At 42.6% G+C, this 13884-nt stretch overlaps 1 protein-coding gene across 2 annotated transcripts in view; it reads right to left on the reverse strand.

Moving 5' to 3' along the window:
• Positions 1 to 2225: 2225 nt before the first annotated feature.
• LOC138794794 (myosin heavy chain, embryonic smooth muscle isoform-like) overlaps positions 2226 to 13884 on the reverse strand; it is a 35070-nt gene continuing 23411 nt past the window's right edge. For both annotated transcript variants that reach the window (XM_069973667.1, XM_069973666.1), the window contains exon 8: positions 2226 to 2837. In XM_069973667.1, the coding sequence (XP_069829768.1) occupies positions 2640 to 2837 (198 nt within the window). In that variant the 3' untranslated portion in view covers positions 2226 to 2639. The remainder of the gene's footprint in view (positions 2838 to 13884) is intronic.

Genomic DNA, 13884 nt, shown 5'->3' on the forward strand with positions numbered 1-13884 from the left:
AGTTTGTTTCCCCTTTCACGGGGATTTTAGATGTTTTTATTTGTTTGTTTAGCTGGTATTCAATAAAGTGTTATCTTTTTTCTAATTATTTTGGTGTGCGCCTGATTCAGTTACCCTAGTTTCTCTCTGTCCTTCTTTTTTTTCACCAATAGAACTGATCATGGAGGGCACCCAAATAAAGAACCCGTCAAAAGAGACATGCTGACCTGCTCTCATCCTGTACTCATGTATCTGTGACCACAACTCCCGAAATAACAATAACTACAGCTCTCAGAATGCCTTACACCTATGAAGCTCTCAGAGAATGCTGGGAGTTGTAGTTTCTGAGAGGACAATCCCTTGAGTTGTCTGCTCTTTTGTAATTCACATCCCAGCACATCCTGAGGGATGCAGTAAATGCCGGGAGTTGTAGTGTTTTCAGCTGTTGTACTTGGAGGATCCTAGGTGCATTATACACTGGATGCTTTGTGGGAGATGAGAGTATATAGCTGAGAGTGTGACCCCAGAACAGCACTAATAGGGGATAGAACAAATGGGCCCTTAATCACTGTTGGGTCACAGGTGGGAGACATGTACTGTATGTGGCTGCACAGGTGGGATACATGTACTGTATGTGGCTGCACAGGTGGGAGACATGTACTATTATGCATCAGGGGTGAGGAGGGCACTGTTATTGGCAAAAAAAACTTCAAATCAAATTTACAGCATTAAAAAACAATCAAATTTACAGCATTAATGGGAGGGCTCTGAGCTTTCTCTTCCACAGTCCACCCTCTATCCAACTTACACACTGACAATAATCACTCACTGTCGGAGCTGCTGCTGTTGCTCCTCTTCACAGTCCTGTCCCTGGCGGCCATAACCCTGCAGGATCCCTCGAGCCCCGGTCATCACATAATCTCTCTTCTCTCCTCCTCACACAAGATATGCCGGCCAGTGGAGTACAGGAGGGGGAGGGGCTGTCAGCAGCAGCAGCGTGCAGGAGAGAGAAGAATTAGCCCCGGACGGGTACAGCGTCCAGTGATGAAATGGGCCCCACTACAGACATTTGTCATGCTGAGCTGGCACTTTAGAGTCTGAGTCTGGCGGGCCCCTCTATTGGCCTGGGCCCCTGTGTAGCTGAACAGGCTGCACAAGTGATAGGTCTGCCTCTGGATCCTCCTGTGGAAGCGAGCAGCTCAGCTTTATCTCCTCTCCCTGCTGCTGGAGGACTGAGTGTGAGTGAGGGTGCGGCGCCTCCTACTCCAGTGTTCAGGCAACCTAGATCCTGCGTGCACAAACGTCACCCAATCGGTGAGTGCTTCAACTCTCCAGGGCCTTGCACATGTCACCATCTTACCTACATGTGGTGCTGGATAGTGAATGACTGCTTTCTTCTGACCCCTGAATTAACCCCTTTCACCAATAGCTGCTCCAGGCAGCCGGCACTAGCACCAGCAGGTACTAGCACCAGCAGGTTTGCAGCCACCTGGGGAGTAGTGTGTGGAAAGAGAGTTAACTAATTAACCCCTTTCTTACTGACACCGTCTTCTTTATTGATACAGAATGCCTTACGTACCTTATCTTGAGGTTGTGGAATGAATTGTCTGTGTTTCAATGATTTCTTATGGAAAAATTTGCTTTGATATACAAGTGATTTGGATTACAAGCACTTTCCCAGGACAAATTATGCTTGTAATCCAAGGGTTCACTGTACTACATTTATTCTTCTATATCTGTTCACATCATGGGTCACTCTTAGGCCGGGTTCACACAGCGTGAAACACTGGCCGTTCTGTGACCTGGCTGGATCACAGAGTGGCCGGTGTTAGTGAAGATCATCCCGGTCAGTACTGGCAAATTGCAACAACGGCGGTGATTTATGGAAAGCATTCATTGTGTGAACATGGCCTTGGTATTTTCTGAAATTCACACACCTGTACATATTTCTTAGTGTTGTCACATGGTATGTGCAGGGATGTGTGACACATTAGCTAGCATGGTAGCTGCCAGATGTTACAATGTAGGAACCATGCGAGAAAAGTGAACTTAGCGTATCACAAAGGCCTTTACAGTGTGCAGGTGATAGCTGATTATTCATTTTCCTCTAAGAAATTATAGATATAATAATAATTATATAAATGTCTGTGTCTGATTTACTGTATTAAGCTGGCTTCACACTGGCTTAAAATCTCGGAAAAACAGCAATAAAAACGCCATGGCATTATTTTTAAAGGGGTTGTCCAGTGAAAATCTTTTTATTTCAAATCAACTTGTGTCAGAAAGTTATATAGATTTGTAATTTACTTCTATTAAAAAATCTCAAGTCTTCCTATACTTATCAGCTACTTAGTCTGGACCGGGCACAGTGTGCAATCCATTTGCAACTGGAAGATTGGGTAACCATGGAGATGATCATGCTGGGCCGGTACTGCGCCCACGGATACCCGTACTGATGGCAAATGGGCTGCACACCGCACGGATCCAGACTACATGACAGGTACACTTTAAGAAAGGATTCTACTTCTCCTTTCTGACTTTGGCTTCAAAAATTGCATCAAAAACTGCATTAGCAGTTTTCCAAAAAAATACTCTGTGTGCCACCAGCCTAAGAACAATTCTAAAATGACCCTGTAACTAGAAGTGTAAGATAGGGATTATTATTGCTTATCAAAGAGTGGATCAGGCGATGACCAGGAGAGCTTCTTCATGGACTTGGCCAGGTCTGAGATCTCCTTCCACTTGACTGACTGCAGAGACCTCTGTACAGAATGCTCAGACTGAACAGTGGAGAGGCGCTTGTCCAGTTCCTCTATATCTAAAGAAATGTGCCGCAGCTCAGCCTCCTTTTTAGTGATCTGTACAGGAGAAGGAGAAAAAAACCAGGAATCATTAGAACATAGAATATTTAGGCTGCAGATTGACAACCCTGGCTAGAGATCTCTCCATGTCCAACTCAATATGTAAGGAAAAAAACCTGTGCTTGTAGCAACTGAAGAAATGGTTACAATAAATAAATTAGTCAGGGTATTTTTTTTTTATAAAATATTACATTATCCCTAAAAAATATCCAAAGAGAATTATGTTACTCAGTTTATTGTTCATGTGCAGTATTTCAAATGGATAATACGGAGGATAGCAGTGCACAATATATGAGGCTGCATTCACACGTTCAGTGTTTTTCCTGGTCCGTGAAGCCGTCCATGTTTTCATCAGTTTTGCATCTGTGTCCATGTTTTTCACGGAGCTGTTTAAAGCATTGTAAATGACAATGGGGAAATCCGTACCTTACTTCCATTCTGAGTTATGACATGTCCTATTTTTAAATGGAACAGATTGGGGATCCGTGAAAACACTGAACATGTGAATAGCCCAATACAAAGCAATGAGCTATAAATTTGTCCGTGCGCACAGATCCGGACAGCTTTACGGAACGTGCGAATGCAGCCCAATTGTGTATATTAAAGGACCTGCTATTGTAAGAACTTTAAAGGGGTTGTCTGATGATGAAACCTATTATCAACTGTCTAATAAATGAACATATATTGGTAGTTATTTTACTACCGTACTGTGGTCTTTCATGCTTTCCTTCTGCTTTCCATGCAAACTGCTCTGTTGTCTTCAGTCCAACATCTCATCTGGTGTCATTCCTGTAACAGCCTTTCTGTTCCTGTGTACAGTCTAGCCAGGTATACAGCTAACTGTATCTCTCCCATTACACTTGGATAAGTTGACTGAATTCCTGGCTAGACTGTCCTGTACACAGGAAAAGGAAGTCAGTTACAGGATGTACCCCAGACAGATAGCTGTGCTGAAGACAATGGAGCAGACAGTGTGCAAAAAAAGCAGACGGAAAGCATGAAAGACCACAGAAAGTTAGTCAATTAACTTTACTTAGCGTCTGACTCCTAAAATGCCTATTGATCATTTCATTTTGCCAGGGGGACGTTTCAGCTAACAACACATTTTCAATGTAACAGTCACTATAGGGTAAATATGTTATATAATACTCATTCAAGTAATATCGCCTCTGACAACAGGTGTGTGCAACATTCTCTCATAGAAGTCAACAGGTATGACAGTTTTTTTATGCCCAGATGCCTGTAGTTAAGCAAATCTCTGGAAATGCTTTGCACAGCAGGATCATAGCAGTTTATATAATATGTTAAAGGAGAAGTTCGGCCAAAAGTATTTTTAATGTTATGTTATTACTTATAATAAGTTAGACAAATTCCTACATTTATTATGGGAAATACATATATAGTGCTATTTCCCTTAATTTACTAGAATAGGTAGCGTTCAGATTCTGTAAAAAAACGTGACGTCACAAATCAGTTGTAATTCTCTCCATGTCGCATCAATTGTAATTCCTATGGAGTGTCCAGCAGGGGGCGCACTTTATGTAGAAGTCTATGGCACTGTATTGTGTCTATGGAAGTGTATGTTAAGTAAAGTAATGTAATGTACAGTGTGCTTTGTTTATTGAATACATTTATGGAATACTTTGGGGAGCAAGTGTCCTTGCTCCCCAAAGTATTCCATAAATGTATTGAATCAATACATTTGGAGGGCATCGAGCAGGGAGGGAGAGAGGTGCCTGTGCATCTAACTACCTCCCCCCTCCCTCCCCGGTGCTGGACAAATATACACTGTGTCCTTTCGACCCCTGGAAGAAGGCTACGAAACGCGCGTCGGGGTGGTGGCATCCTGGAGAGCGAGCAGACTTTGTGATTTTGGTAATATTTTGTGGTTCATATTTGGGGTGGGAATGGTTTTTACAGCTAATACAGGGTTTACCCTTAATTAATTGGATTGTTATGCACTTAGCACTTTATACACGGTCCCAGTGTTCTTTCGTATGAACTGCTTTTGTATGGTTATGTAACATGTAATATCTCTCCAGGATTGCCAGTGCTACCATGCTTTGTCTGGCCTAATTTTTGGGAGGCTCACTTGCTACCTCACTCACTTTTAACCCCTAGCCGTGCATGTTCTAATACGTCATGGTAGAAGGTTAGTTTCAGCACGATGACGTATTATAACTGCGCAGCTTCAGATGCTTGCTGTTTACACAAACAGTGACCGGGAGCCGCAACTAAACTGTCAGCTGATAGCTGACAGTCTAGTGTAACTGCCACTGGACCCCCAAAAGAGTTCCAGCATCGGCAATTGCCGGCATTGGTGGATCGGTAATGGTAATTGGTGTGGTAAAAAATACATAGGATTACATTGGAATCTCTGCAAAGAAAATGCAAATTTTTACTTTTCACTCTTACTTTGCAGCTATTCCTGTGAAATGCCCAAAGGGTTAAAAAAAACTGTGTGACTGTAGATTTAAATACTTGAAAGGGTGAAGATTTCAAAATGGGGTAAATTATGGGGGTTTCTAGTATACAGGCCTCCAAAATATACTCCAAAACTGAACTGGTGCCTAAAGAATTTCTCAGTTTGAAATTTTCATGAAAAATTTGAAAATTGCTACTAAACATTAATGGCCTCTATCATCCTAAACAAGTAAAAGCATGTTCACCAAATACTGTTATTATAAAGTAGACATGTTCTAGATATGAATTAATAAATAATTTATGTAGTATTACTATTTTCCTTATTGGCAAAGACTTTCAAATATAGAGAAATGCAATTTTTTTAATTTTTCACAACATTTTGGAGTTTTTTCACAAAAAAAATTCTTAAGTTATAAACCCAAATTTGCCACTAACATAAAGTAGAATATGTCACGAAAAAAAACAATCTTGGAATTACAAGGATTGGTTTAAGCCAGGCATGTCCAAAGTCCGGCCGGAGGGCCATTTGCGGCCCGCGTTCCAAACTTTTACGGCCCCCCAGGTATCCAGCTTGCTATTATCTGCCTGTGTTATAAAGCATATAGCATGTAGCATGTAAAATGGTCGGCCCTCGCACTTGTTCACTTCATCAAATTTGGCACTCTTCGAAAAAAGTTTGGACATGCCTGGTTTAAGCATTCCAAAGTTATTGATGCTTAAAGTGACACATGTCATATTTGAAAAATTTGGCCGTGTCATAAATGCCAAAACTGGCTGTGTCCCCTATGGGTTAATGGTTCTCTTTGTCCTAACTACCATGCTGTGTCTGGCATAAATTTTGGGAGGCTCACTTGCTACCTTACTCACTTTTAAAGGTTCTCTGTGTCCTCACTGTCATGCTGTGTCTAGAATAATTTTTCTGAGGTTGAACGTCTGCCTTATCTACCTTGTTCACCGCCATACTGTCAGGCTAAATTTTGGGGTGCTTCATATGCTACCTCTGTTTTAATGGTTCCCTGTGTCCTCACTGCCATGCTGTTTCAGGCTAAATTTTGAGGTGATTCATATGCTACCTCTGTTTTAACGGTTCACTGAGTTCTCACCGCCATGCTGTGTCAGGCTAAATTTTGGGGTGCTCCATATGCTAACTCTTTTTTAATGGTTCACTGTGTTCTCACCGCCATGCTGTGTCAGGCTAAGTTTTTGGGTGGTTCATATGCTACCTCTGTTTTAATGGTTCACTGTGTTCTCACTGCCATGCTGTGACAGGCTGAGTTTTTGGGTGGTTCATATGCCTACCTCTGTTTTAACCAGGCTGTTGCCCAAAATTTGGTGTAATGGTGCGATTAGGTAGCCTCAGAGGCATCCATGCATTCTGCCCCTGCTGTTTCCTGTCTATTTCTGTGGTGTTTCCAGGTTGACAGGTTTTCACACGACCTTTCCTCTGCCGAGCTTGGGTCCCCTGCAAAAATGCTCAAGTTGCCCATTGACTTCAATGGGGTTCGTTACTCAAAACGAGCACCCGAGTATCGGGAAATATTCATCTCGAGTAACGAGCACCCGAGCATTTTAGTACTCGCTCATCACTAATTGCCACCCTGTTTTTATAGTGTTGATTCATTTCTTTCTATTATGTATTTTTATTATGCTTAAATTAAAATTATGGCTACATTACTCAGTTTTTGTTTTTTGTTTTAGCTCAGTTATACAGAGGTAGCATTTAGGCTCAGGCAGTTATCCACTCATTTACACCATTTAGCGGTTTACATGTCATAGTGGATGCCTATTGTTTATGCTGTTTTGGATAATACAAACTGGGATAAAGTAGAGTTGTCTTAGTTGCCCCTAGCAACCAATCAGATTCCACCTTTTATTTTCCAAAGAATCTGTGAGGAATGAAAGGTGAAATCTGATTGGTTGCAAGAGGCAAATAAGCCAATTCTACTTTACACTACTTTGATAAATCCCCCCCCCCCACTAAGTGCCCACTAGGTTTTCTTTATTTTTCCCACTCCAAGATGCGGAAGCTGGACTTCTCCAGCCAGAGGACACCAGGTCACTCCACAAGTGTGGTCGCCATGTCGGTACAAGGCCCCGGAGAACAGGTTATTATGACACTCAATCAAGTAATTTCATCACGTCAACAGGTGTGTGCAACATTCTCCCATAGGAGTCAAAAGGTATGACAATTTTTTTTATGGCCAGATGGCTGTAGTTAAGCAAATGGGGGGTGCACTAAAATGCGTGGTCAGCAAGCCAGGTCATCAGCAGGAGAGTAAGCGCAGTACCTGGGAGGAGGCAGGTATCGGATTCAGACAGGTGAAGGATCAGGGCAGGTCAGACAATCAGACTTGGCAACAGGAAAGGTACATGGTACAGACAGGGTTCAGGCTATAAGCGTAATCTGAAGAGCAGACTCAGATCAGAATCCACAGAGAATTCAAAATCCAACAACACTCAGGCAGAAAGCAGGGTGTGGAGCTGGTTAAAATAGGTGCAGGTGGCTCTGGATTGGCAGATGGCAGTAACAGGTGGAGACAAGCTGCCAATATAAATCCAGAGAAGTTGGCCACCTGCGTAACCTAGTGGTCAGAGGGGTCTTTGCAGCAGAAGGAGGAATAAGATGCTGGAAGACATTAGCAGCCCTAGAACAAGCAGGGAGCACAGCAAAGGAGCAGACAGGACGGCTGTCCTAATAAACTGCTAATGTATACCTCTGTTGATGGTTTCAAGAATAAAGTGTCTTAGGGTCCTATTACACCAACAGATATCTGACAGATTTTTTTTTAAGCCAAAGCCAGGAATGGATCTGAAAAGAGGAGAAATCTCAGTCTTTCTTTTATGACCTGTTCTCTGTTTATAGCCCATTTCTGGCTTTGGCCCGAAAAAATCTGTCAGATAATCTGTTAGTGTAATAGGGCCCTTAGTGTCCTGGCTGCTGTCATAGTAAGTGCCCAGAGATCAAAGCACGGAGCGCTTATCTCTTACCTCCTCTCATCTATGCCCTTTACATGTATGGTTCACCCCTTAGCACTTGCAAGAGCACCTGCTGCAACATTAGTGCATGCATTTCACGATCATGCAATCTATATGACTGAAACTCCAGGAGTATTTTAATTGCTGTCACCATCTTCTACATAGTGCTGTTAGCAGTTGTGTTGGCTTAAAACTGCTGATATATAACCCGTTAAATAGCAAAAAATGTAGAAAACACTTAAAAATAAGAAATAAATGTCACAGTAATTTCTCCCTTAATATTCTTATATCCTTTTATTTCATCCTAGCCCATTTTATATAACAATCAAAACAGTAAGAATTAGATATAGACTTCTTCTAAACATCTTCAAGTGAGCTCCGTTTCCTCATTAGATGAAGCTAATAAATAATTCAAGATACGTGGAGCAGTAGTTCAGGAAAAAAAACATGAATGACAAACTAGATCTGCATTTCCAGGGAAATACATAGTGCTTAAAAAGAGCGCCCCTTTGACAGTGACTTCCCTTTAAGAGAAACTTTAACCCTTGACACCCTCCCTTTAAGAGCGACTTTGGTACTGTCCCTTTAAGAGTGACTTTAGTACAGTCCTTTAAGGAGCGACTTTAGTGCCAACTCTTTAAGAATTAACTATATATGGTCCCTTTGAGACCAGCTTATGTACTGTCCCTTAAAATGGACTTAGGTACCACCCTTTGAAGAGCAACTGTCCCTGTAAAAGTGACTTTAGTACTGTTCCTTTAAGAGTGACTTACGTACCGTCGCTTTTAAGAATGACTTATGTACTGTTCCTTTTAAGAGTGACTTTGGTACTGTCCTTTAAAGAGCTACTTTGGTACCTTGCTTTAGGGGCAACTTATATAACGTCACTTTAAGAGTGACTTTGGTACCTTCATCACTGACTCAGCTCTGATACATCACTGGCTTGGCTCTGCTGTGTCATGCGGGTATCGGCTCTACTACATCACTGGCTCAGCTCTGCTGTTTCATGTGGGTATCGGCTTTGCTACATTACTAGCTTAGCTCTGCTGTGCCATGTGGGTATCGGCTCTGCTAGATTATTGGCTCAGCTCAGCTCAGCTCAGCAGTTTCATGCGGGTATCAGCTCTGATAGATCACTGGCTCAGCTCTGCTGTGTCATGCGGGTATCAGCTCTGCTACATCACTGGCTCAGCTCTGCTATGCCACATGGGTATCGGCGCTGCTACATCAATGGCTCAGCTCTGCTGTGCCACGCGGGTATCCGCTCTGCTACATATCACTGGCTCAGCTCTGCTGTGTCATGCGGTTATCGGCTCTGCTACATCACTGGCTCAGCTTTGCTGTGTCATGCGGTTATCGGCTCGGCTACATCACTAGCTCAGCTCTGCATATTCTATTGGACAATAGTGGACATGTGACTGTGTGGATGTTGTGAGGCATTGACTGGCAAGACCTTAGAATTTCTATTGGTTGCTATATTTCAGCTATTTGCATATGTACTGTGATTGGCTGTTAGTGCTGTAGAGTGTGTCCATTATTTCCTGTGGGCCATTATTTCCTATGGGAAATTAGAGGTCTTTAAATGTAAATTTCTCTGTATTATTCACAGAAGAATAGATGGAAGAAGAAGAATACAGATTACAATATAGTGCTTTTTCAAGAACTATAAAAATGATTGGGGAATTTACGAGAACAAAAATGGTTGAGTGTATACACTCACCGGCCACTTTATTAGGTACACCATGCTAGTAACGGGTTGGACACCCTTTTGCCTTCAGAACTGCCTCAATTCTTCCTGGCATAGATTTAACAAGGTGCTGGAAGCATTCCTCAGAGATTTTGGTCCATATTGACATGATGGCATCACACAGTTGCCGCAGATTTGTCGGCTGCACATCCATGATGCAAATCTCCCGTTCCACCACATCCCAAAGATGCTCTATTGGATTGAGATCTGGTGACTGTGGAGGTCATTTGAGTACAGTGAACTCATTGTCATGTTCAAAAAACCAGTCTGAGATGATTCTAGCTTTATGACATGGCGCATTATCCTGCTGAAAGTAGCCATCAGATGTTGGGTACATTGTGGTCATAAAGGGATGGACATGGTCAGCAACAATACTCAGGTAGGCTGTGGCGTTGCCACGATGCTCAATTGGTACCAAGGGGCCCAAAGAGTGCCAAGAAAATATTCCCCACACCATGACACCACCACCACCAGCCTGAACCGTTGATACAAGGCAGGATGGATCCATGCTTTCATGTTGTTGACGACAAATTCTGACCCTACCATCCGAATGTCGCAGCAGAAATCGAGACTCATCAGACCAGGCAACGTTTTTCCAATCTTCTACTGTCCAATTTCGATGAGCTTGTGCAAATTGTAGCCTCAGTTTCCTGTTCTTAGCTGAAAGGAGTGGCACCCGGTGTGGTCTTCTGCTGCTGTAGCCCATCTACCTCAAAGTTCGACGTACTGTGCGTTCAGAGATGCTCTTCTGCCTACCTTGGTTGTAACGGTTGGCTATTTGAGTCACTGTTGCCTTTCTATCAGCTCGAACCAGTCTGCCCATTCTCCTTTGACCTCTGGCATCAACAAGGCATTTCCGCCCACAGAACTGCCGCTCACTGGATGTTTTTTCTTTTTCGGACCATTCTCTGTAAACCCTAGAGATGGTTGTGCGTGAAAATCCCAGTAGATCAGCAGTTTCTGAAATACTCAGACCAGCCCTTCTGGCACCAACAACCATGCCACGTTCAAAGGCACTCAAATCACCTTTCTTCCCCATACTGATGCTCGGTTTGAACTGCAGGAGATTGTCTTGACCATGTCTACATGCCTAAATGCACTGAGTTGCTGCCATGTGATTGGCTGATTAGAAATTAAGTGGTAACGTGCAGTTGGACAGGTGTACCTAATAAATTGGCCGGTGAGTGTATAGTCTCCAGCCTTGGAAGTTTACATCATCTGACCACAGACGGTGACTGGCCATGGATGTGTCCAGCAGGTACTGTATGGTGGCTGAGCAAGATCAGGATTTTATGTTCCACCTTTACTATTACTTTATTACACCTGTAATGGGTGGTGGTTAGAGATGAGTATAAAGGTGCGTTTACACGAAACAATAATTGGCCTGAACGTACGATTAACGATGTCGGAGTAACAATTTTTTTCCATAACGATCAGCGTTTATACGGTATGATATATCGTACAGAAAATTCGTTTTGCGATCGCTTAAGCCTATCTCACTTATTGGTTAAATCGGCAAACGACTGTTCACACGGAACGATCTGCGAACGAACAACGATTTGATAACATGTTCAAAGATCAAAATGAACGATTTCTCGTTCGTCTTTTGATCGTTCGCTGCGTTTACACGTACGATTATCATTCGAATTCTATAGTTATCGCGCAAATTCGCACGATAATCATTACGTGTAAACGCACCTTTACTCAAGCATACTTGTGTCTTTCCAAGCCCGATTGTGCGGCATTTGATTAGCAGTGGCTGTAGAAGCTGGATGCCGCCTTAAGGCCATAGTCTATATCTATGTTTTCCTGGACTCCTAAGGGCTGCAGCCAACTTCTTCAGTCACCGTTATTCAAATGCCGCAAGATCGGGTTCAGAGGGAAAGGAGTATGCTTCAGTTGCGCTCATCTCTAGTGAGGGTATACTTTAGCACTAGAGATGAGCGAACCAGACGGATCTCTGGTTCGTATGAATCAGAAATCTCGGCGGCTGACTCCCGCTGTCTGCTGTCTCCGTGCAGCGGGTGGATACATTGTAAGGAACGCCTGGAAAACTGGGATACAGCCATTGGCCAGTTTTCCAGGCGTTCCTTACGATGTATCCACCCGCTGCACGGAGCCGGCAGACAGCGGGAGTCAGCCGCCGAGATTTCTGATTCATACGAAGCAGAGATCCGGCTGGTTCACTCATCTCTACATAGCACCTTGCAATTAAACTCGCACCACCGCATCCTTAGTAATTCCCAACGACTCTTTGGAGATAAAGAACAGAAATTCTCCATGTTTTTTTTTAGTCAGGGAGCAAACGACAGCTCTGACAGCTTCGCCTCCTCTATCTATAAAGCACTGCAAACCATAGCTGTCAATCAGATCCAGTTGAGCCTCTGGCGTTAACACATATGGTAGCTTAATAAAGACATAAATTAGACTCCGAATCGAGGCCTGAAATAATCTCCTTCACAAGTTCTGCTCTATGAAAACACCTAGGGTACGGAGAATGGCAGATTACACAATCTCTAATTAGTCTCGATTTTATTACTTGGCAGACAATCTGTTTCAATGAGATTTCCAAATGCATACGGTGTAGGTGACAATGCTGTAAGAGATAAACCCTACGCAAAGAACTCGTCTCCAGAACAAAATCTTTCTCCACTACTCAACATGTGGATTGCAAAGAATGAAGTAAGAGACACATCATGAGAATGCATTATGGGGATTGTACTGAGCTGTAGAACCTCTTTGAGACCGTAAAAGGGGGCTTGGTGACAATCATTGACTGACATTAAAGGGGTTGTCCAGCGAAAATTGTTTTCTTTCAAACTGTTGTCAATAAGTTATATAGATTTGTAATTTACTTTTATCAAAAAATCTCAAGTCGTCCCATACTTATCAGCTGCTGTATGTTCTGCAGGAAATGTTGTTTTATTTTCAGTCTGACACAGTGCTCTCTGCTAACATCTCTGGCCTAGACAGGAACTTCCAGAGCAGGAGAGGTTTTCTATGGGGATTCATAGTCTCGGCCAGAGATGTCAGCAGAGAGCACTGTGTCAAACTGAAAATAAAGCAATTTCCTGCATGACATACAGCAGCCGATAAGTATGGGAAGACTTCAGATTTTTTAATAGAAGTAAATTACAAATCTTGAGAACTTTCTGATATCAGTTGATTTGAAAGAAAAAGGTTTTTCGCTGGACAACCCCTTTAAGGGAGTTATCTAAATCATGTGAAATAAAGCAAGTTTGCAATTTATATTCATTATTTTTTTTTTTAGTTATCATGGAAAACACAAAACAAAAGTGTTCTGACTCCTGACTTTTTTTTTTTCAAAGAGATTAAACACAGGAAGTCCGATGTTTCCCAGATCATCTGAGTGCTCACAGAGAGAAGACAGTCATGTTATTGATGGAGCTGTGACTCTCTGTACTGGCCGGAATTCCTGTGTTTAGTCTGTTTTTTACAACCAGCACAAGTCAGAAAATCTGTCTTCAGGAGACTGGACCTGGATTTCTGGTAAGTATAGCTTTGTTTTACAGCATGATAACAAACAAAATAATGAATGTAAATTGCAAACTTGCTTTATTTCACATCTACTGTTGATTTAGATTTTGAAAGTTATAACGACAGCGACACTCTAGAGACATTAAAGTGCCTGTATGAACCTTTACATTGGCTGCAAGCTAGTTCGTACCTGCAAACGACATACTTTTTGAAGCGGCGGTGCATTAGCTAATTCCATTGAACATGAAAACGCTGCAATACTGTGCAGCAGCACTACAAAAAGTATGAACCATATTGCAGATAAGGAGGCTGCAGCACTCGCATAAGCTCCTTCACACAGCTGTTTAGCAGGGGTGCATGGTGTTGGCAAGGTAGGGAGGGGGTGTGGCCTCCTTACAT

The sequence above is a fragment of the Dendropsophus ebraccatus genome, chromosome 6 (assembly GCF_027789765.1).
Source record: "Dendropsophus ebraccatus isolate aDenEbr1 chromosome 6, aDenEbr1.pat, whole genome shotgun sequence".
Classification (NCBI taxonomy): domain Eukaryota; kingdom Metazoa; phylum Chordata; class Amphibia; order Anura; family Hylidae; genus Dendropsophus; species Dendropsophus ebraccatus.